Source organism: Nasonia vitripennis, chromosome 5, assembly GCF_009193385.2.
Source record: "Nasonia vitripennis strain AsymCx chromosome 5, Nvit_psr_1.1, whole genome shotgun sequence".
In the NCBI taxonomy this organism is placed as follows: domain Eukaryota; kingdom Metazoa; phylum Arthropoda; class Insecta; order Hymenoptera; family Pteromalidae; genus Nasonia; species Nasonia vitripennis.
In genome coordinates, this window is record NC_045761.1 from 5,405,760 (window position 1) to 5,428,957 (window position 23,198).

The 23,198-nt window shown below is 49.1% G+C and overlaps 1 protein-coding gene across 4 annotated transcripts in view; it reads left to right on the forward strand.

Annotated features, from left to right (window-relative positions):
• The window catches only part of LOC100123597 (semaphorin-1A), a 174,579-nt gene that overhangs the window by 138,529 nt on the left and 12,852 nt on the right, over positions 1–23,198 (forward strand). For all 4 annotated transcript variants that reach the window (XM_031932025.2, XM_031932027.2, XM_031932028.2 and 1 more), the window contains exons 6-9: positions 17,459–17,546; positions 21,469–21,573; positions 22,048–22,136; positions 22,528–22,669. In XM_031932025.2, coding sequence (XP_031787885.1) covers positions 17,459–17,546; positions 21,469–21,573; positions 22,048–22,136; positions 22,528–22,669 — 424 coding nt within the window. The remainder of the gene's footprint in view (positions 1–17,458; positions 17,547–21,468; positions 21,574–22,047; positions 22,137–22,527; positions 22,670–23,198) is intronic.

Here is a 23,198-nt window from a genome sequence, read left to right on the forward strand (position 1 = left end):
GCGACGAGATTTCGCCGGCGTTAAAGCGAAACTGTTACCACCTGTACTTATACACACTGGTGTATACGTATATACACACACACACACACACACACGTGCACAGAGTCGAATCGCTAGGCCGCGTGTCGGTGTGTATGTAGGCCGTTTGCCGCGCGGCAACAACAAGTCCCATTTGGAAGATCGGCTCGGCCCGATAAGCCGCGAGGGCACAAAGAGAACAAGCACCGCACGGAATGTTCGCTGAAATCGTACGTCAAAATTCCGCTGGAACCAGCGCGCGCTGCACTACTGATACTATTACCCGCTCGCCTTTTTTCTCCCTCTTTCTCGGCGGAACACGTTAATGGCTTATGCAAACTCCAGAAATTCACGCGTCCTCATTTCGCCACTGGATTAATTGTGGATTGAGCTCCGCCGCCAAGCTGATAAGGAATGTGTGATGCGGCTTTGTTCCGCGAGTGAGTGCGCGATGTATGTGCGCAGCGCGGAAGAGTATATTATAATGCATGAAAACGCGAAGAGGAGCAGCTTTTGCGCCCGACGTTTATGTAGACGCGCGCGCGCGCGTGTAAATCTTGAAGTCCGCTCCGTTTGCCGCGAGTAAAATTTGGCAAAACGTCGATCCAGCTGAAAGTAACGCGACGTATAGGTATACCCTTTTTTGCTACACAGATTTTTTTTTTTTAATAATATGCGCATATCTAGCCAAAGTCATTCCAGGAAAAAAGCTTTTGGTTTGTTTTATTAAAAGTGCCAGTCATGTGCGATGCATATACTATGTAAACACACGTTGGTATGTATATTTAGGGAAAATATGCTAAAAATAAAAAAATCTGAAAATTGGGTCAGCCAGGCGTTTTTTTTTTCTGAATGTGATGTTGTGATGCAGGTATATCATATATAATCATCGGGAGAGTGGCGCGCTCGTGAAAATAAAAAAAAAGGACAAAAAATCGTCGAGCGACGGATTACGGTGTCAATACACGTTCGTTGATTTTAAAAGCTCAAATGGCGGTTATCTGTATCATTGCCGCGAGCTCATATTATATCGACACTGATGCGAGTCGCCGCGAGCAAGCGGTTAAAAACTGATCGGCTTAATGCGCCGTGCGGCGGTCAAAGCTATGAATAAACCAGCCGCGTGTGTACTTTTTTTTGTAAAATGCGCTGAGTAAAAAGCGCTAGATCATCACCGCCTTGCAGCGGTTTGCACATTTCTATTTCAGCGGTGCGGCGGCACGTGCCGGGTTATAATCGACCAAAGTTTTCGCATGACGCCGAAATTCCGACGTAGTTCTTCGCTTGTACACAATATTGTGTCGCACGCTGGCTCGACTCGAGGATCGATGTCGCGATGAATTTTTCACAGGATTTTATTTTTGCGCGCGCGAGATCGAAGCCGAGTTCTGGAAAATTCAGGCAGCAACTGAATTCGCCGAACTGTTTAATTATGAAACGATGTTTCTTGAAAATCGCATCGGAGAGCGTGCATCAAAAGAATATTCAGGTCAGCCCTTCGCGTTGCGCAATATGGCCGCATTCAACTCGCTGGATCATGAGCGTGCGATAAAAAAAAATGTCATCTTTTTTCAACTGCGCAAAAATAAGCATCAGAAGTACGACTCGAGGCGCGGATTTTCCGCGCAAAGGGAACAATGTGCGTAATGAGTTTAGCTCGGGGCGTTATCCCGATTGTGCGCGCGGAAGCTCCCTAGTTTTTCTCGTACGTCTGACGAAAAAAAGGAAGCGGGTTAATGTCGTCGAGGATATAACCGAGAGCGTATTAAACTCGACGAGATTCGAGTGTAGCACACAGTGGAGGGTGACTTAAACACACACGCACACACACACACACACACACATATATATATATATATATATATATCAATGGCTTTCCAGCCGTTCTCTCGGCAATAATTGAATCGCATTGGTTTATTCTTTCGATGATCTCTCTATATAATAAAGATACGAAGTGCCGCCGATGAAAATTATAGCCGGGGCAAAAAGCCAATGCTGTCGATCTCTCGGCCGCCATCGCAGCCGAGGAGATAAGACACGCGCCTGAGAGAAATTAGCGGTCGCTCAAAGGAGAGCCGGTCGCGGGAATTTCTGACTCGCTTTCCGCGCGCGCGCGCGTATTTCCCCGGGGGATCGATCGACGTCTCCCCCTCTCGCTCCCTGCTCTCTCTCTCTCTCTCTCTCTCTCTCTCTCTCTCTCTCTCTCTCTCTCTCTCTCTCTCTCTCTCTCTCTCTCTCTCTCTCTCTCTCTCTCTCTCTACCTGTGGGCCTGGACACGACTCCAGTAATTGGCGCGCTGACCGCGTCGAACATTCTGAACGGCGCTATACCAGAACTGGGCTACTACTACTGCATACGTATTAACGAGCCTGCGGAGATGCGGGTGAGGAGACGTCTATCCTCGCTCCGAAGACACAGTCTGCAGCGGTTCACCCTGCGGATTTCAGCACGGGTCTATTATATATTGTTTGAATCTGGAATCTCTTTTCAAAAAATTCGATCCGCCGCCAATTATATATTCAATCGAGAGCGAGAGAGAGAAAGAGCCGCTGAGCCTCATTAACGTCATTCCACGTGAACGAGTCTAGCAACGTCGCCGCGCTACCGCAGGGCGGTGCGCGGCTACAAACGAGGCGGTCTCTATACGCCAGTATAGCACAGCACGTGTATACTTGCAATCGTGCGCGTCTATATACATGTATGTATATGCGCGCGGGCGCGTATATAGAGGCTGCTGGCAGAGGATATATATTCTTCGCGTGCAGCTGGGGGGTGGGGGTAGATTATGGAAGGGCAGAAGGGGCCAAACGCCAGGAGCGCAATATCGCGGTCGTGGCTCCTCATCCCCCTGCAGACAGAGTACGCGACCGTTTGGAGCGAAGCCAGCCCGGTTCCCCCGACCGCTGCTACGGCTGCCTGCCAGGACGCGCTGCTGCCGCTGCCGCGAGAATATTGCACTCGGAAAAACGAGCCGAGCCAGTCAAAGGATTTCAATGCGACTACGGCCGAATGAAACCTCCTGGCTCGCTCTCGCTACCTCTCTTGCGCTGCCTTCGCGGAAAAAATGGAATGGAACAGGCTGAGGGGCTCTCGTTTCTCGGAAAAATTGACACTGTGAGCCGCGCCGTTTCCTAATTATTCACTCGGCTGTATTACACGGCGAGGGAGTGATAACGAGGGTTTTTTACACACACTCTCTCTCTTTCTCTCTCTCTCTCTCTCTCTCTCTCTCTCTCTCTCTCTCAAAATACCTGATAAATTAAATCACGCACTCTTTTTGGGAAGTTGACGGTAAATATTTATTTGCGCGGGGAACAAGTGGCTTTTCCATTTGCATATACATGTGGTTTATTATTCATTCGACGCGCATTCATCGTTGTCACCCCAGTTTTTCGAGACAATATCGAAAAAATACAAAACCTATCATACAGTCGAAGCGAAATACAGCTATTTTTATAACACGATTCATCCTTTCTGTTTCAGGTGAGTTCACAGCCCAACCATAGCACTTCCCCGACGTTTCACGTAAGTCTGCGCAATGTCCGACCGATGCTCTCTCTCCCGCATGACAATAATCGCATACAGCGCCAGGGAGAGAATACCCGCAAAGTTCTCCGCGCTCAATCAAGCCGAATCCGTACGGCAGAGATATTATTTATACGACTGTGTACCGAGCCTCTCGGTACATAGAAACGATCGCACACATGCAAGTAGTGCAGAGAGACACTTTCTCTCTCGGCGGCCAGGACGATTTTCGCGCATAGACGAGCGAGCAGCGCGTGGCGCATATCTCGCTGAAATCGAAGCCGGAAGAAGGAGAGGGGCGCACACAAAGCGAAGCAAGCACCGCCGTGGAGGGCGTTTAACATGCACTTACACGCTGTATTACGGTACAATGATGTATTACTGGCGGAGAATGTGTAACGTAACCCCTTCGCCGGAGCGAGAGAGCGAGCGGGTGCGCGTGATTTATAGTCGTCCCGCGCGCTGGCCTACAGCTCTCACTTGTATGTGTGTGTGTGTGTGTGTTATTCGCTTGTACGAGCTCTTTTGGCTGCACCACTCGCTTTAGGCTTGTCGTCGTCGTCGGATAGAGAGAAAGAGGCATTAGAGAGCCGAGTCAGCGCTCTCTCGCGCTGCCTTTTATTCTGACGTTTTTATTTCGCGACGCGAGAGCTTCGATCGAGAGCCGTATGCACACACTGCTTTGCTCGTCGAGATAAGCAATGTTGTTTCGCAGCGATTATTCAAAACGTTCTCACCGCGGTGATATAACCGAGTCGCGATTTCATTATTGATTCTGTCCAAACCGCGTTGCATCCAGCGTTTCGATGAGCCGCGAGGACAGAGTTACGCAGTCGAAAAAACAAAGCCTCGACTCGAGAGCGGGGGATCTATTTTATACTCGCTGCAGAGAGAAAGCGCTTTGAAAAATCCCTTCGCTTTTATCCTTCCCACTTGCCCAAAACAATCGGCGAGGAGAGATAGAAAAAACACAACGAGACCCGATTTCGAGAGTGGCTTCGTTATTAGCTAGCTTTATACGCGCTCGCTGACGAGGTCGAAACGTATCGTTCGGAATGCGTACACACTCACACACACACACACACGCACACACACCCACACACACACAGAAGTAAGAAAATTGGCCGCAAAGGACCGGGCAACGAGCTTTCCGCTCGGACGGCTTTGCGGGTACACGGCACTAATGGAATAAAGTGGTCGCAGATATACACTCGCCGCACGACGAGTTTCCGTTTTTCGCCCCCGCGCGCAACTGCCGGGAGAGAGAGAAATGCGCCTCGCTCGTTTCTTGCGCCGCAGTTCCGCGGAGAATCGATATCGAGCGCTGAAAGTTTGCTAAGAGCCGCCGCGTAGCAGTGAGCGATCGTTCACCGAAGCAGTTGTTCTTTTCCGCGCCGCGACATGTGCGGCCAATCAAGAGCTATACACACCGGCTATTTTCGCCGCGGGGATAAAAAGGAGCAGTCGCACATGTGACTATATATAGAGCGGAGTTTGAAAAGGAGAGCCTCGTCGTCGCTTTTCCAGCGCGCGAATGCTAAAAGAGAGCGAAGAGAGGAAGAGCGCGAGCGCGATGACAATCGCGTCAAGTGCAGTTTACAAAGAGGCGCGCGCGCAACGAGGAAAAGAGCACAGAAGAAGCGGCAGCATAGCGTCGTCTCGGGGACCAGCTCCGTATAGGTCAGCGATAATGATTTACGCTCGGCAAGCACACATTCTTCACAAGATAGGCAAAAGAGCCGACTACGACGATGGCGAGGCGCTCGCAGCGATAACGAGACTCTCGCCGGGTAAAAAGACACGCCAAGAGCTTTTTTCACCTGCGCTGCAACGAGCTGAGAGGCGAAATTTGCAAACGCTCGCTCACACGTCTCCTTTGCGCGCGACAACTATATACATACCTATAAGCGATGGAGATGTGTGATGTGAAGACACACGAACGAGAAATTTTTCGGCCAAGCCGTAGATATACAATGCGCGTCGACTTTATTGGAAATTCCAGAGCGATATCTCGGGCTTTTTGCTCCCCCGCCTCGTCGTGTATTGGCTATTAGTGCCGCGGAGAAATAGATCGCGGCGCACCAGTCGTGCGGCTTGAGCCTTTGCCCGAGCTCTTTGCTTCTTGAAATTCCTCGCGGGAAAAGCGAGCTCTTCTCTCTCTCTCTCTCTCTCTCTCTCTCTCTCTCTCTCTCTCTCTCTCTCTCTCTCTCTCTCTCCTCTCCCCTTTGTGAGTGATCTCTTGCTTTTGGAGCCAAGCGAGAAATATATATTGCGCGCGCCGTATGTTATACGTGCCGCCGCGGCCTCTTGATTGCTCGACTGTGAAGGAGCTTTGATATTTATATTGGCTGGTTTTTCTCGGAAAAACAATATGTGCGGCGCGTGTTACAAACTCGAAGTAGTGTGAAATTCTGTGAATTTCACTGACCTTTTCCCAGAAATACGAAATTTGAAATCAAAAAGCCTGCCCGTCGTATTACTCCCTCGCACGTACACACTATGCACGCCAGCTGCGAATTTCGTATGATTTCAAAATTCGAAAAAACTCCCGGCCGGCGCTTCGGTTTATACACGAAATTTGCAATAACGTCAGCCTCGCTCGCAATTAACCGACGCATCCATACTCGCAGCTTCAATGGGGCGAAAAGGAAAAAAATTCAGCGTATACGCTCGTTTTTTCCTCTATCAGCTGATGTGTACGCGCGCGCATTGAAAAGCGCGAACAAAGATTCTACACATGAAATACAGTGGACTGCACCGCGCTCGAAAGCGGCCCAATCTACTGGTCGGAAGCTTTATCTGTAAGCTCCTTGCGGGCCGGCGGGCAGTAACCGCTCATTTTTACGAGGACTATGACTCCATCTTCCCAGCTCTCTTGGCTCTGCATTTACATGCCGACGCGAGCTCCGGAGGGAGAAGAGCATCGGGCGATATCAGGGTGTATAAGAGAGAAGTGCGCGCGGCCGGTGAATCCGGAATCCCTGCAGCAGCCGCCTGCCTCGAGGGCCGTTTCCGCAATTACTTCCGGCGGATGCGACGACTCTGTATCGCGACAGCGACGACGACGAAGGCGAGAATATCGTCGTTTCTAGCCTCCTGTATTTCGGCCGTCCACCCGCTATACCTCTTCGGGCCAGTGATGTCTGTGTGTTTGCGTACTGGTTTAATTAAATGCTCGTCGGCGGGCTTTTTAGAGCCTCAGCCGCGCGGAATTATCCAGATTTTATGGCAAAATCTCGCCCATCTTGTTCGGGAAACAGTATGAAGCACGCGCATAGGTATATCGCGCATTACTGCGCGTAAACTCGCCTCAGATTATTAATGTTGTACATCATGAATTTTCATAGGTGCATACATTCCTGGGGGGCAACTCAGCGCGTTACCATACAACACACTCGCCTAATACGCTACGATGATTTACATCACTATGGGAGAACATTTTGTTCGTCATTCGGCGCGATTGTAATCTTGCGTGTATTATTGCTCACAAATAATTTCAATGTCGGATTAAGCGCTGAAACGCTGTTTTTCACGCAATCGGAATCTGCTCATCTGCCAGCGAAACAACAAAAAGGCTACACTGAAACAAAACATAGATATAAATCCAAGAGGCAACTAAAAAATCAGCCAAAAATCCTGTCGGCATACAACAGGCAGGCCGAGCATTAATTAGAGCAGCCGGAGCAAACACGGCGGTGGCGGCATAGTGCTCGGAATTCATCAGAAAAGCCGAGCGCGCTAGCCGGGGTCGTAATAACGTTCAAAATTAAAGGAGTCCGGCAGCGTTTGCACGTCCGGAGCGAGCCTGGGCGGCGCACGCGACGTAATCTCCGAGTAAGTTGTCTAGTCGGGCCCGGGGCTCCGAAGGCGATTTCGCGGCCACGTCCTTTGCATACGTATACACATGACTGCTGCTGCTGTCCAGCGGCGCTGGGAGCAAATATCGAGTGGAGCCGGGGGTTCGCCGCTATATATACTGCAAACACACTCGCACAGGCCCGGGCGAAATGAGAAACGCTGGCCTCTTTGACGAAGATCTCGAAATTGCTGCTTCTGCTGCTGCTGGTTATATATGCCCTACTATAAAATGCGCCTGGTCTGTACTGCAGTCTAGTCCAGCAGTTTTTGGAGCTGGAGATCGAATGCTCTTTCGACGTCGTTTCTCCTCCGCGGCGAGTTTTTTCATCCGGGAGCTGTGCAGTATGCAACGTTATAAATAGATATTACTCGCCGAGAGTCCAGCGTTACGAATTTCCACTGCGTATAGCGCAAAAATATCGAATTTTTCTGAACGCGCGCGCGGGGGAAAATTAAATACCAGAAATGTTTCATGGCAGCTGCATAATATGCAACGCGCGCTCGCGTGTTCTATTTTGAATTGGGATACATGCATAATAACCTGCTGCTCGCGTATTTATCCCAATTCGAAATTGGCGGGAGTGTGTGAGAGAGAGAGAGAGAGAGAGAGAGAGAGAGTGCACGGAGGCATAAATCATTAATGATTAATTACCAGATAATTACTCGTGCGCTGCGAGCCGAGAATGTTTAATTTCAAAGGTAATCATGTCATCAGCCACGGCGACCGTAATTTAATCAGTCGGACGTGCGGACAATATTGAATATCCCCAAGCAATTAATGACTGCTCATCTGTCTCCCTGCAGTAGTAGCCTGAATATTCGTTGGAAACAAAAAGCCCGCCCTTATTCGCATCAGTCGGCGTAATGGTACCGAAGGCGCAGCAGCAGCGATAAGAGTAGTAGGGCTTTTAGAGCTGTCTGCAGTGGCCGCGCCTTGGAAAAAAAGAACTGCTGGTGCATTGTTGCCTTTGTTGCCGGGAGATAACCGAGAGAGGGCCTATTTTCCGAGCAAGCTAACCCTTTCCGCCGCCGGTCCATTAGCCCGATGTATATATTGCGTACGTTGTTTAATACATATATCTTATAAGCTTAGGATCAAAAAAAGAAAATAACACGTCATCGCGCGCAGGAGAAAACAGATCGTCCAGCTGGAAATTGGAAGGCCGCGCTCGCGAATAAATCTCGAAATATATGAGGCAGCACTTCTTTTCCGCGACAGCTCGGAAAAAAGAACGCGTGTGTGCGCGGTCGCGATGAAGAAGTAGCCGTGCGCGAGCGCGGCGAGAGATCCGATCGTCGATAGGACAAACGTCCTCTGCGGTATGTACGGCCGAGTTTTTCGATTTCACTCTCGGGGGAGCTTTGACGGTATTTTCGTCGAGATTCAGCCTTTGTCCAAGTAATACACATCAGTTTGACGGACGTTCGAAAATCGATTGCTCGTCCGATTGCTTCTCTCGGGGGATTCATCGTCCTCCGAACGAACTTCAATATACGCGAGCGAGGAAAGATGTATTTTCGCGCGAGAATATTTCAACGCCGCGCGACTATATACAGTTATAACCGCTGCATATAGGCGCGCACTCGAGGAGCTGCGACGCGATTTCATTTTCCAGCAGTCAAAGCTCGAATGACACGGCCAAGCGAAAAAGCACCGATCAGCTTTATTTTACACCGACACTCACTCGCGGCTCTTTGCTTTCTACATCGGCCATACCGCGACTCTCGCGCTCGATTTATGCCGCGCGTGTATGCTATGTTATACGACTCGCATGTATGTATAATAGAGGGCTTGTAAGGGAAAAAGAGCAGCCGTTATTTTTTGCGACGCCGTAAAGCGGAAAATCACTCGCTGGCTCGGCGAGAGTTTCAATTATATGGGTCAGAATTCTATACTCCGTAAATTTTCCTTCCGCATGCGAGCGTCGAAATTTTTGGCTCACAGTGTCGCGCTCGCTGCGGCTTACACCTTGATAATTCAGCGCATATTACACGCGTATTCGCCCGAAAATAAGACTCAATTTTTTTCCGCCGCGGCTAAATCTAACGCTGGAATCCCTCGGTGCAATTTTTTTCGCGCACCCGCGCTAAAAAGCGGCCCGCGTCGAAAAGGCTCATTTGCATAATTGAAAAATTTCCCATAGAGAGCTGGCTTACGCTAGCAGCCACCCTGGTAGTGCGCTTCTTCTCGCGGCTCGTCCGAAAAATAAAAGAACACGCGGGCCGGCAGCTAGCTTGCGCGTTGGTATTTGCTGTATAATACGCGCGCTGGAGCCGCTCGCTGGTCTCTGACATAACTCGCGCGACTTTACTAGAGGAGCATTAGCTATGCGCTGCAGCTCGTCGACGAAGAAAGGCAGGATAATAATAAAATTCAGCCGCTCTGCTGCGATATATGACTTATAGGTACATCTACAGTGGCAAACTCGCAGTAGCAGCAGCAGCCGTGATTGCTTAGCTATACAGCGGTGGCGGCGGCGGTGGTTGTGTGATTTATCAGGCGCATGAGAACTTCCTATTACTCGCGGTATACTCACATACGTACGGCCGCAACGCGAAGTTGCAGCGGCGGCGGAGGCAGCGAAACGCGAGCAGCGGCAGCGGCAGCAGTAGACACAACTTTTCTAATTAATGATAATTAGTTCGCCAAGTTTAAGGCCCGAGATAACAAATAACTCGCGGCAGGCGCGCGCGCGAGCGCGTCCGTGTATGTAAATAGTATTTAATATCAACCTGACGTGCTTCTTTTAGCGCTCGGCCGCGCGAGCAGTTAAGATAATAGAGGGTAGCTATAGCGCGAAAGAGAGAGCTTTTTCCCTGCCGCTCTCTTACTTCTCGTGCTTTTATTGTGCGAAGCTTCTTCCGCCGACGCTTCTCTATTCCCCTCGACGTCGTCGTCGTCTTCTTCTTCTGCTTTTTCCTTTTGGTCTGCATGCAGCGGGAAACAAACAGCCCCGGACGATAATAACGCGCTCCTTTGGACGCTAGCCAGCTTATGGGGCTGGAAGTTTCGCGTGTATATATATATATATATAGAGAGAGAGAGAGGACGTTGAGGATGATGATGCACCGTTTTGATTCCGCTCGTGCTTAAATATTTCGCCTTTTTCTTCAGCTCCCATACTTACTCCTCGCCGTCAGCTCGGAAATGTCGCGTTGCTTATTCGCTGCAGTGCGTGATTTTCCTCTTTCTCCGAGACGAGCTGAATTAATTTTAATTCGCCGCGCTGCGCTAGCTCTATCTCTCCGTTGTGCATCGGCTTTGTTTTTCATAAGAGCAAGAGAGGAGTGTATACATTTTTTTTCGATTTTGCAGTTTTCATTCGCGTTAAAAATGCTTGACGTAGATTAATTTACGCTCAAAGTTGACGTGATTTTTCCAAATACACGCTGTCGTTCAACGGCAATGCATCAATAACAAATTTGCGTCTCAGTAGAGCAGCTGTTATAGCTATAGAGCGCGGGCTCGCTCGGCGAAAGTTTGAAAATCAATGAATCTCGCATTTAGCGCTCGCTCAGGGGGAAACAATGTTCTCGAAGCTCCGCGGCGAAAAAGTAGCCAACTCCGTCGTAAAAATTCGCGTTTTACGCGCGGGCCGTAAAGAGAAGCAAAATTCGATCGGCTCTCTTTACGAGGCGTAGTTAAAAAAAACTGCGATCCTCGTCGTCCCCCTTTTTTCCGCGCATAGAGTCCCTTAAACACACGGTATAGTCACGCGGCTGGCTACGTATGTATACTATATGCGCGCAGGTGGCCGGTGTAAATAAAGGCCGAATGAAAAGATATATGGTGCAGCTCGCTCTCGAGAGGAGCGTAAGGTCGTACACGAATCCACCATAAATAGCGCGACGGCAGCGGCGTGAAATTCAATATGAATTTACAAAGGGAAACAGAATATTTCATCTCCCGGTGTACGTTGCGGCTACTCCTTGTTTTCCTTTCCTTCCATCCCGCCTTCGATATAGTTCACACACACACACACACACACACACACACACACACACACACCTTTCTCTCTTCTATAACATGTCCGCGCGTGCAATCGCTTCGCAGACACCTCTTTATGCCGCGCGCGCTCTTCATTTCTCGAAAAGCAAATTTCGTATTCATTGCCGCCTTCCTTCGCTCAATCTCTCTATGTTTTCTTCCCTCTCGCGGCTGGCTTCCTTCCCGAGGCTTCCATAGGACGAGCGGCAGTTGGATTTTACGGGATTTTATCGTCCGTATATAGGGCCGTGTACATACACCCACGCATCGGCGCACACAGAGGCGCGCACATCGAGATATGCGCCGCCGTCGGAGAGAAATTCGCTCTCGCGCGCGCATACTATATACGCGGAATTGTTTGGATTATGGGATGGCGGCCCATATCGTCGCTACTGCAGCTGAAATAAATAATACGAGTTGCGCGCGCTCCAAGCGAGAAAATCGCCTTATCGCGCGCTCCGCCGCTATGAATGCGTGCATACCTATACAAACGCAATATAATGCTATACTTTTCTCTTCGCGCGCGTGCGGCGTGTAAAATATCGCGACTAATTCCGGTTTCTCCATATCGACGAATGAATATACTGGTGCGTATTGTTTATTCGCAATAAGGTGCGATTGAACGAGGAATAGGAAAGAGGAAGAGAGAATCAAAGGTGTCCTCGCGGAGCGAATAGAAAGGAATATATAATATCGCGCGTTCGCGAAGAAAAATACTCCCTCCTCTCTGGCGTTCGACAGCGGGATCGCGCTTCCGCAGTAGCCTAAATGTATGGGCTTCTCTGTCTCTCCAGCTCTCGGGGGAAAAATTTATGGGATTATAACTCGGCGCAGAGCTTGCGCGCGAGAGAAACATACATCATGCGCCGGACGCCGCGCCGCGTTCAATAACCCAATCGAGCGTGAATGCGCCACATTTAATTTACCATTCCCTCGCCGCCGAGGAAGCTCTCTGCCAGACTCGTCCGTGATAATCGATTCTTATGCCGATGAAATTAACGATGGATTCAGCTGGGCTTCTCCGGAATTTTTTATCGGATTGCTCGTTATTGATAAATTTTCTTCTCGTTTTGTCAGCTAAAACAAAAAAGCTTATACTCTAGAATTGCAGCATCCGATTGTTTCTTTCATAAGTTGTATATCGGATCGGAATAATCTCGTGCATACATTCATGCGCTACAGTAATGGGTTGATTTAGTGCGTATAAACATAGATGCGGGTCAACAACGGCGACACATCCCCCTATGAATTTAGTAGCAGCTCTGTCCCTCCGTGAATATAACAGTTAATAATTAATAATGAATACGGACAATAAATCACATTATCCTAACGCCGCGATGTGATTTATACAGATGTGAACAAAGCGGCTCGCGCGGCGGATTTCCTCTTTAATAAGCATTAATGCGGCGAAAAAGTAAATTCATAACGAAACCGCCCGTTCATTTCAGAGCGCATCTATATAATGCACTCGGCGTATAAATTCGCAACGAGATCGTCGCTCTACACTGAAAAAAAAACACAGCCGTTTCTACTGTAAAACACGGTAGTTTTAGCGAGTGCGCCACAGTAGCGACTTTTCAGTAAAAACGAGTGTCCACTGGTAGTTTTGGCAGGTCTCGGAGAGCTGTCTCTATATCGAGGATATTTAGGTTACGTATCACCTTTTAAAACACCAAAAATCTTAAGAAAATAATGTTTTTTATGAGTATTATGATAAAATATAAAGTAACGACTGATAAGTAACAACATTCAAAATGTTCACGTAACTTATTTGCTAATAGTCACTCTGCATGCGATAATGGGATGGTAATAAGTTGATGGTTGTTATTCAAGGTATTTTTCTCTCTTATAATGATCATTACTTATAACTTTAATTTAATTAATCATATTACTCATTAAAAAAACTATTTTCTTAAGATAGTTGGTGGTTTAAAAGGTGATACATAACCTAAATATCCTCGAGATAGAGACAGCTCGCCAAGACCTGCCAAAACTACCAGTGGCCACTCGCTGTTTTTACTGAAAAGTCGCTACTGTGGTGACACTCGCTAAAACTGCCGTGTTCTACAGCAGAAACGGCTGTGTTTTTTTTTTCACTGTACTTCCGTCACTCCGCAACTATATATAAGTTTATTATTTTAACTAATTTACCCGAAATACACCCATCGCGCTCGAGATCTACATAGCAAAGCACTTCGAGTGTGTAAATCCGAAATCGATGTGAAAAAAAATCGCACGCAGTGTCGTCGTGCGAGCTGGGCAGGCAAAAAGCTCGTAGTCAAAAGTTGAGATTACCAATTTCCAGTCGCGCTGATGCTGCAGGGCAACGAAGTGCACTATACCGTGCTTTCCACTATACGTAAGCGAAACAAGGGCGACGAAAAAAGCTAGTCCATCCCGAAAAAAGTCAAACAAAAATCGCTCTAATCCGGAGAGTGAGAGAGGGAGAGAAATGAAAGCTCAGCAGCGGGAAAAAGGGGACCGTTGCTTTTGTACACTTTTTTTTGTTTGCTCGCTTGCGTTGATCGGATTCGCAGATTTTTTTGTGTTTCAAGTTTCTATCGGTACTTGACGCTCCAAGCCGTGTGCAGCGGACTTTTCCTCATTGAAATCCATCGTTACGTTTTCGTCCGCAATCGATGAAGAGATCTCGTACACGTTTTCGCGTAAACAATACAGGTTATAATTGTAGGGGTATAATAATGGTACACACATCGGTGTTACCTGGCGGTGCAGCGAACGTGTTTACACACAGTCCGAAATCCACACGCGGGCATCAAAGATGATCATCATATCAGCAGCTGACGATAGCAGACGTGCGTTTAATCACCAGCTTTAGACAGCCAGCCAGACAGACAGGCAGACAGACAGATGGACGCGTAATATCGCGAGAACGAGCAACGTAATTCCGGCACTGATCCCGCGACGATGATTAGCCGGGCCGTCGCCCGCGCGCGCGGTGTCACTAATCACCCGCTCGAAAAGCTCTCCGTTGAAAATTATCGCGCACACCATTCGCCCGTCAATCGTCCTTTGCGCGATTTATATCCTTTCATTCCCCTTTCCGGTGATAATACTCGGGTGCGATTTTTTTTCGTCGCGCAATTTCACGCGCGAATTATCGTGGAAAAAACGCGAAGAGTTAATATTAGCGTCTCGCTTTATCTCCCCGCATTTGTATCCCGATTCAAAAGGTTTAGTCGCGATCGACACAAAAATGTCCGGTGCTTTAATAACGATAAAAATGCATCAAATAATCATGTACTCTCGATAATTGTATTGGCGTTGTTATTAATCTCCGCGCTTTGTTCATTTCCCCGATTGTTCAAGCTCGCATCTCTGCATACACTTTCCTACAATGTAGGTCCTCGTGTGAATTTATATTTATACGTGGTAGACGCGCCCGCCAGCAACGCAGAACAATCCGGGTTACAAATTAAATAAACCGCAGAGAGAGAGAGAGAGAGAGAGAGAGAGAGAGAGAGAGAGAGAGAGAGAGAGAGAGAGAGAGAGAGAGAGAGAGAGATGGAGAGATGGAGAGAGAGCCCGATGCGTCGAGTTATTCGAACTGCTGCGTGATTCGCTCTAGAGCTGCCAGATCGAACTCGTCGGCTGCGCATCATTCGCCAAATTAAATCATTCCAGCATTTGCGCGGCCTGAATAACATACGCCCGCGCGTTTCGTCAAAAACGTATTCCATATACGTAATCGCTTTCGGATGTATAACGACGTTGCCTCTCGCTTTATAGCCCTGCTATTAAGCCGTATATACACACGGCACGAGGCTATAAGCGCACACGTCGCTTTTTACCTTATACGCCCCTAAATTTCTCTTTGGCGTGTATGTGTGTATGACCGACGCGCCACAGCTCTATGCTCGCGGGGTATAATGTATGCGCAGAGAGAGAGAGAGAGAGAGAGAGAGAGAGAGAGAGAGAGAGCGACGAGCGTTATGTGTTTACGTCGGCGAAATTGAATATAACGCATAGTCCTTTGCCGTGCAAAAATAATGAACGAGCGAGTGCCGGGGCCGCCGGGATGCTTTTTACTAAATTGCCGTCGATGCATAAATACAGCGGCTTTTATCGTTCGCCTCGGAAAATGACTCTCGCGCGCGTCAGAGTGGCACGTATGCCACTTTGTTGACCGTTTTTTTACTTTACCGCGAGCGACGTATGCGGGGAAGACACCTTTTTACGTGCCGGCGCGAAATAATCGAGATTAAAGCGTATAATACGACGCAGCGCGATTCAATATTCCAAATGGCGAATGCGCGTACGGAGCTAATCGATCAGCGCTTTGAACAACAGCCGAAGCGTATAATACACCCTTATTCGCCCGTCACGTTCCATATCCACACAGCTGTACGCGAGTCGTATAGGTAGCAGCAAAGCGGAGAGCGACACGTGCGCGCGTAAAGAAAATATCGCGCATGGCGGATAAAGGAATTGGGACTGACTGCTGCTGTCGTCTGTATGATATTCCGCACGTAGCAGCAGCTCTACTCCACTCCACGCTGCATCTCCGGTTATTTTGCATCTGTCGTCGTCGTTCCTCTTCATCCGCAGCGAGTTTGTCTTTACGGCCCGCGGAATCCTCTTCAGCTCCGCCGGCGCCGCAGTCTCTCGGCGATACATCAGCCGAGAGAGGATTTTCGATACGGCACGAGCTATGTGTTATATGGCATAGGACGTTTAAAAATTCGCGCGGTGTAGCTAATCGACTCGCGGGGCTAAAGTGCGCAACGTCGGGCGAGCCGAGAGAGGAGGCCTGTAGACACGACTCGGAAATACAAATATAGTGAGAGCGCCGGCCGGAATGAGAATGAGAGAGCGCGCCCCGGGAATAAAGTAAGAAGCCGGCGCCGCAGCAAGTGCCGGCGCGGACGGGCTGTGTGCGGTATATAAGTAGGAGAGAAAGAGGAAAGAAAAGGAGAGCCGAGAGAACGCGCCTTTCTCTCTCCTCTCTTGTCTCTCGCGGTAATAAAAAAATAAACGAGCCCGGAGAGCAGCAGTCGAAGAAAGGGGCAAAGGGATTTTATCTAAAAATAAAGGAGAGTGCGGCTGCACGAACATAGATGGCGGAGGGGGGAGGCTGGTGGTGAATTGTCTAACGAGCGATAAAGAGAGAAAGAGCGAGGAGTGGCTTTCTGGCGCAGCAGAGAGCGAACGAGGTTGCAAGGAGGAAGGAAGTGGCGACTGTACCGACAGTTTGAATAAGTGGCTCTACGGGGGCGGCTTCCTTCCTCCCTGCCCCGTTCCTCTCTTTTTTCTTACTTTTCCGTCTTTAGCTCTGTCTCTCCCCCCCCCCCCTCTCTCTCTCTCTCCGAGCTCCCGCTCGCGAAACAAAACGTCTTTTCTGCAGCCGGCACTGGATTTTCTCAAGCTCATTCTTTCGTGCTGCCCGCGCTCGTTTATATCTGTACGCGAGCTCGCAGTGGCTCCTGTGTGCGGCTAAACGTATATAGCAGCGCAGTTCGGAGAGATTGCAGGCCGCGTTAATTATTGGGGCTTTCGCGACGCGCGCGCAGCTATTTAAGACTGTTAATTAATTGTACCGCGGTAGCAAGCGATGAACTGCGGGGGGCTGCGTCTCTCTTTCCCCTCTTATATACACAGGTGTTGGGCGTCGCGTTTTTAGCCGAGATTTACGAGGACGAGCTCCTCTCTTTTCTTATTTTATCTCGTCTGCGCGCAGCAGCACCGAATTCGTCACGTGGGATATATCCTGCTCGAGTCGGATTATCTCTCGAGATTTATTATGAAAAACACACGCTTGTCTGTATAGGTAGCCCCGTATAAATTGCTCTCTCTTGAGCGAGCCCGAGAGCGCATAATTAAAGAAAACGTCACAAGTGCAGGAATTCCCTCGAATTAAAATCCACTCGAGGTCATTCCCTGTGTAAGAGCGATACTTCCGAGCAGGAACTGACTGATCAGCATTAATTAGCCACGAGTAGTGCGCAGTAGCGTATGTCATCGTTGAGAGTTGAACGAGGCTCTGCGCCAGCTCGCTTATGTGATATACGCGCATTGGAATAACGAACTACGTCAATTCGTGTGTTTCAGAACGGCGAATACGTGAGCGAGCACGACAACGACGGCCTCGGGCTATGTCCCTACGACCCGCAGCACAACAGCACCGCCGTTTTTGCCGGTAAGTACACTGCAGTGGGCCTCCAATCCCTTCTCTGGATTTTAACGGTTTAAACATGTGTGCAGCGCAAGAGAGAGGATATTATATGCCCCTTGTATATTTGCCCACCTCTCGACGCGATAGCCATTTTTCCTTTGACTTTTATTACGCGGACGCCGCTGCCGCCGCCTTCGGATGCCAAATTTTTGTTTTTATGTCGCATTTCCCCTTTTTCTCCGAAGTTGGCTTATGGATTCGCCGTGCAATATACGTATAACCGGGGAGCATTTTATTCCGAATTCAGCGTTTCGTAGCTAGAAATTTTCTGATTGTTTGTGAAAAAAGCGCGTCGCTCTTCAAAGGCGCAGTTGGCTACAAAGGAAATTTGATGAAAATGCGTGATTACAAAAATAATCGAGCTAGTATATTACGCACGAGGACTGCACAATTTTCCGAATAGTCGCCAAATGTAATTAACGTTACTTCTAGCGAACGCTGCAGCAGCTAGCGTGTTCTAGCGAAAAAGCCTCTTTTCGAAAAACGAGCAGAATAAGAGCTTATTCAATTTTAATCTCGATGCGCAGTGCGTGTCTGCGTACGCGCCGCGCGCGCATACAAAGGGAAGAATAATGCATTTTTAATATCGAATCAAAGCCGGCCAGAGAAACGAGAGAATCCGCCGCGCACAAAGGGAATTACGTATAATGTTCTCCATCCCATGTATATATAGCCAAAGCTGAGCTGACTGGCTCGAGTTTCGCGAAACTTTGCACGATTCTCGAATGAATTTTAATAATCATTTCGGGCTAAACCCCTGCCGCGCTGCGCGAGGACGCGTTTCAGCAGCAAAGCGCTCCGATGAAAAGATAACGGTAATAACGCAGTCGGAGCTGAGCGAGCCGCCAGTCATCGGGCCCATTAGCGGATCAGATACATAGTTGCAGTATATACGGAAGGAACAGGCGAGGTTCGATTAAAAATCGAACGTCGGCTTACGCAGGAGTACTGCGCGCACACATAATACGACCGCGGAGCCGCGTCGATCGTTAAACGCTCTGATTTCCGCTCTCGCGCCGTATGAAAAGCGCGGGCGTTTATCGGCAATCGCCGATCCGACGCGGGAATTAAGGGATAAGCCGCGTCATTGCGACAGCCCGGCGCTAAGTGGCTTTCGACGAGACAGTCGTTGTATATAGTACTATACGATCGTCGCGTTACACGCCTATATACGTACAGCCGGGGCTTTTCATTTTCACGCTTCGCGCGAATCCTCCTATGAACGCTGCAGCAATAAGCGAAAAAAAACTTTTTCAATGTGTGTACTGCTCCGATCGAACTGCGCACGTATACACGCTGTGTTGTCGCAAGTTAATTAGCCGACCCAAATAGAATCCGCTCCGGCAGATCGAACGCGTATATTTTCCGCGCGATATGAAAAAACTGCGCGTCGAACAGCTGTGAGATGTCCCTGTCCCGATATAACGCGCGCGCGGGCCGTTATATATGCGCGCAGAGGATCGGGAAGGGCCGACGGGTAGGTATAATTAGGCAGCTTGGACGAGAAAAAGTTGCGAGAGAGAGAAAAGTTCGCCGGGGACATTTTCCGATATTGTTCCGTCGGGGCCGAAGTTTCCGCGCTCGCGCGCGCACTCGGAATGCTAAAAACGGCGCTGGATCCTCCGTGCACGCGCGCGGATGTGTGCAGCACGGCGTTTTTTGCGCTGTTTGCTTTTTCTGGATAGTGTGTTCCGAGAAGCGAAACTTTTGCCGAATCAATTTTCCCGCCACGAGGGACTGCGCGCACGAGTGCGTGCGTGTATACGTATACGTGGATTTTTTTTCTCTCTGTTTCTCGTTTGCGACGTGTACACTCGCGCGCGTATAAGAGAGAGTTTGCGTGAATTTTATTTAAAAACAAATGAAATGATACGCGATGCGGGCCGCAGCGGATATAATGCTTTCGTATGGATTCCGGGCGAAAGCTGCTTTTCGCCGAGAAAGTTTGACCCTCCCGCCGAGGCTGTGTGTGTGTGCGTGTGTACGAGAAAGTTCGCGGACAGTTTTCGCGCGACGGGCCTCTTTTTGTTCCGCGAATCGCCGCCTGCTGTCTCTCGTCGTCCTTGTCGGCGAGTTCGCCGTGCCGAAATTAGCGCTCTGGCGTATACCTACATATAACATTTTAAATTTCGCATTATAAAGCACCACTCGCTCGCTGCACTATATAACGTATTATACGCGGTGAGCGGATTTATACATAGCGCGGTTTGTAATTGGCGGGTGTTTTCGAATATGGCGGCTGTTATACGATTCGTATGAAGCATCAGCCGCGTTAATTGTTTTACGCTCGGCTGCCGCTCTATATACTTTGCCGCTGCGCTCGACGCTAATTCGATCAGCTCAAAAATTCGTTTCATTACGCGACGCGAGAAACGGAGTGACGAGCCTTTTTGGCGCGATTAATTCGACGATTGGAATATTTACGTCGGCCGTTGCCGTTGGAATTTCAGCTCATCGCGCGGGAGAGAGAGAGAGAGAGAGAGAGAGAGAGAGTGCGGGAGAAAAAAGCGCCGACCGGAATACCGCGCGTCATTCTAAATAATTGAGAGCGCCTCTGCGTTTCGTCTAATTGCTTCGGCTGCTGCCGTTGCTGCGCACGCGAATTCCGAGCTGCCAGAGGCGGATCTTCTATTTTTTCCCTTTTCTCTTTCTCCGTCACTTTTTCTATATTGATAGACGTCCATATTGAATGTAAATATAACCCGGCGAGCGTCTGAATGTGTAATTGGAGCGTCTGACGTGTCATTGATCTATGACGTGGATCATCGAAAAAAGCCAAAATTCCCCGGGAAAAAATACGCGCGATAACATAGCGCAGCGACGAGAGATGCACTTGCAGCCGTACGTATAGTGGGGGCGAGCAAGAGGACGGATTTACGGTCTGGGCTACAAATCTACGGTCCGGCGCTGTTGCTCTGGTGTATAAAAGCTAGACGGCGTCGCGCCGACCGGCTGTCGCATTAAATGCGCGCGCGAAGAGAGGTCTTGTAATGTACGTGAGGCGCTTGCTCTTTTCTCGCCCTCCCGGCGTACAAGTACATACGTATATTCATCGCATATATCGTGCATAAATAACGCCGCGGAGGCATGAAAGCGGAAGGTATGATGTATTTCGCAGCTCTTGTTCGAGTGCGGCTCGAGAGCGCTTTGATCGATGACTCGCTTCAAGCTTCCTCTTTTATTGTTGTCGTGCGCTCGTTATCGTCGGTGAGGGCCGGGTGTAATGTTGATCGGCGCGTTTGTCGCGTTATTTTCCAAGAATCTGCTCGACATCCAAACGTGGGAATCCCTTTGTACACGCGGGACGAAAAATGCTTTTTCAATCGGCAACACTACGTTATGCATTCGATCTGTATCATCGGGTCGTTTCTCTCCGCAGCAATGGTTTTATCATGCCAAGCGTTGAAAAACTTCCCATTCGTCAGTTTTTTTCCTCTCTCTCCGTCGAATAGGAGTAATTCGTCGGAACAAACAATGCGTACATCCCGCCGGATGCTCTTCGGTAAACAGACGTTCTCTCTCTCTTTTTTTTTCATAAAAGGAAAAAAAAATTCGCGAAACAATAACACCCGCGATGTAAAAAAGCGGACGATTGACGCTTGTTTTATTTTCATCATCCGCTCGTATTTATCCAGCGGAAAATTTATCCGGCAGTCCGCGCGTTCGAAATTCGATTTCTCCCGACAAAGCTCCTCCTTTGCGCACTGCGCGCTATGTGTGTGTGGACGCAGCGAAAACTATGCTTGTTTGTTATTGGTGGGATTCAATTTCGCGCGCGCGTTTTTCTTTTGTTTTTGCACTCGCTCCTTTTTCTCTACCCCAAACGGTGTATTAACCCCATTCGTTTCGTTCATAGCCTCATTCCGCCCTCTTTTTCTATTCACAGATGGCCAGCTGTACGCGGCGACGTTCTCGGATTCCTCGGGCGGGGAGCCGCTCATCCATCGCGAGAAAATCCGCACGGAGCGCTCGGACCTGAATCAACTGAACGGTAAGGAATTGTTGTCTCGTTAATGCGGCGTCGATCGAAGGGAAAAAGCCAGCTTACGGTTTCGGGGGCCCGGAATAGCCCCCGAAAAAGCCCGAAAGGTCGGCACAATCCCGAGCTCGCGTCGTTCGACCGCAGATAGCGTAATGATTGCAGCAGTAGCAGCAGGCATTTGCATGCGGCTGCTCTGCGAGCCGGGTAATGCGATTCTTATCGCGCAGCTGCCGATGAAAATTCCCCCGATAGCCGCGAGAGAGAGAGAGAATGAGAGAGGCTTTCGATAGTTAGTCTCCCTCTCTCTCTCTCTCTCTTTCGGTCAGCTTGGATTTCGGCCAGATAGCGGGGGCGCTGAGAGATTTTCACGCTACTCTCGCGTGCATTTACGCGCCGCTGGTGCGATAATTATCGAGTTACCGCGCCCCGAGCTCTCCGCGAATAATGCTCATGAAATAATTCCCGACGATGCGCTGATTTCAGGTCCGAACTTTGTCAGTTCCTTCACCTACGGTGACTACGTCTACTTCTTCTACCGCGAGACGGCGGTCGAGTACATGAACTGCGGCAAGGTGAGTTTGAATCCATGCAGGCACTTTCCTCAAAATCAACCTTCCTATATCAACATGGTGCAAGCGGGCGTCGTTTCTCCGAATAAAATTGTCGTCTCTCTGCACACAGGTGTATACCTATAGCTGTAGAGACTGCACAAGGAGCAAACAAACGAGCTGTACGCCTGCATGCACTAAAACACAAAATGTGTCCCGTCCCTGCCCGTACATTTTCCCATCCCTTTCTGCACCGCACATACACGTACAGAGAGAGAGAGAGAGAGAGAGAGAGAGAGAGAGAGAGAGAGAGAGAGAAAGAGAGAGAGAGAGAGAGAGAGAGAGAGAGAGAGAGAGAGAGAGACAGACAGACACATTGGACTAAGCTACATAAAGCCGCCTCTGGATTTTGCAGGCCGTCTACTCGCGAGTGGCGAGGGTATGCAAACACGACAAAGGCGGTCCCCATGCGTTCGGCGATAGGTGGACGAGCTTCCTGAAAGCCAGGCTCAATTGCTCGGTGCCCGGTGATTATCCGTTCTACTTCAACGAAATCCGTAAGTACAGCAGCATTATTATACACCCACACATACATAGACACCGCGTATTTCCGCGCGCTTTATTAAATTTTCACGCGTCGATTTCGAGCTTTCCCTGTCTGTGCGAGCACGAGCATTAGCAGATAATAATTGCGCGCGCACTTCGTAGTAATAAGCTTTAAAATTTGCCGGAAGCCCGCTGTTTAACGTAAAATTCTACATTTTAATTACAAACAGCTACGCGAAATCGACGACGCCTCTTAATGAATTTTCATTTCATTCCGCCGCGTTGCATCCTCGTACTTAATGCATTACGCGCTGAGTGCGGTTTCGAGTTCGCGCGCACAAAACACACAGCGCTAGTCTATAACGAGTAATTATTATAAAAGATATATAAACTCGCGAAATCGCGGCGCTTGAGTCTGTATATTCCAACGAATAGCATATACTCTCCGGATCGCGAGAGCCGCCCCCACAATTTTCGCGCAACAATGGGAAAAATTCCAATAATACAGGATTAACCTTTCCTTCGCTTCCCCGTGCGCGA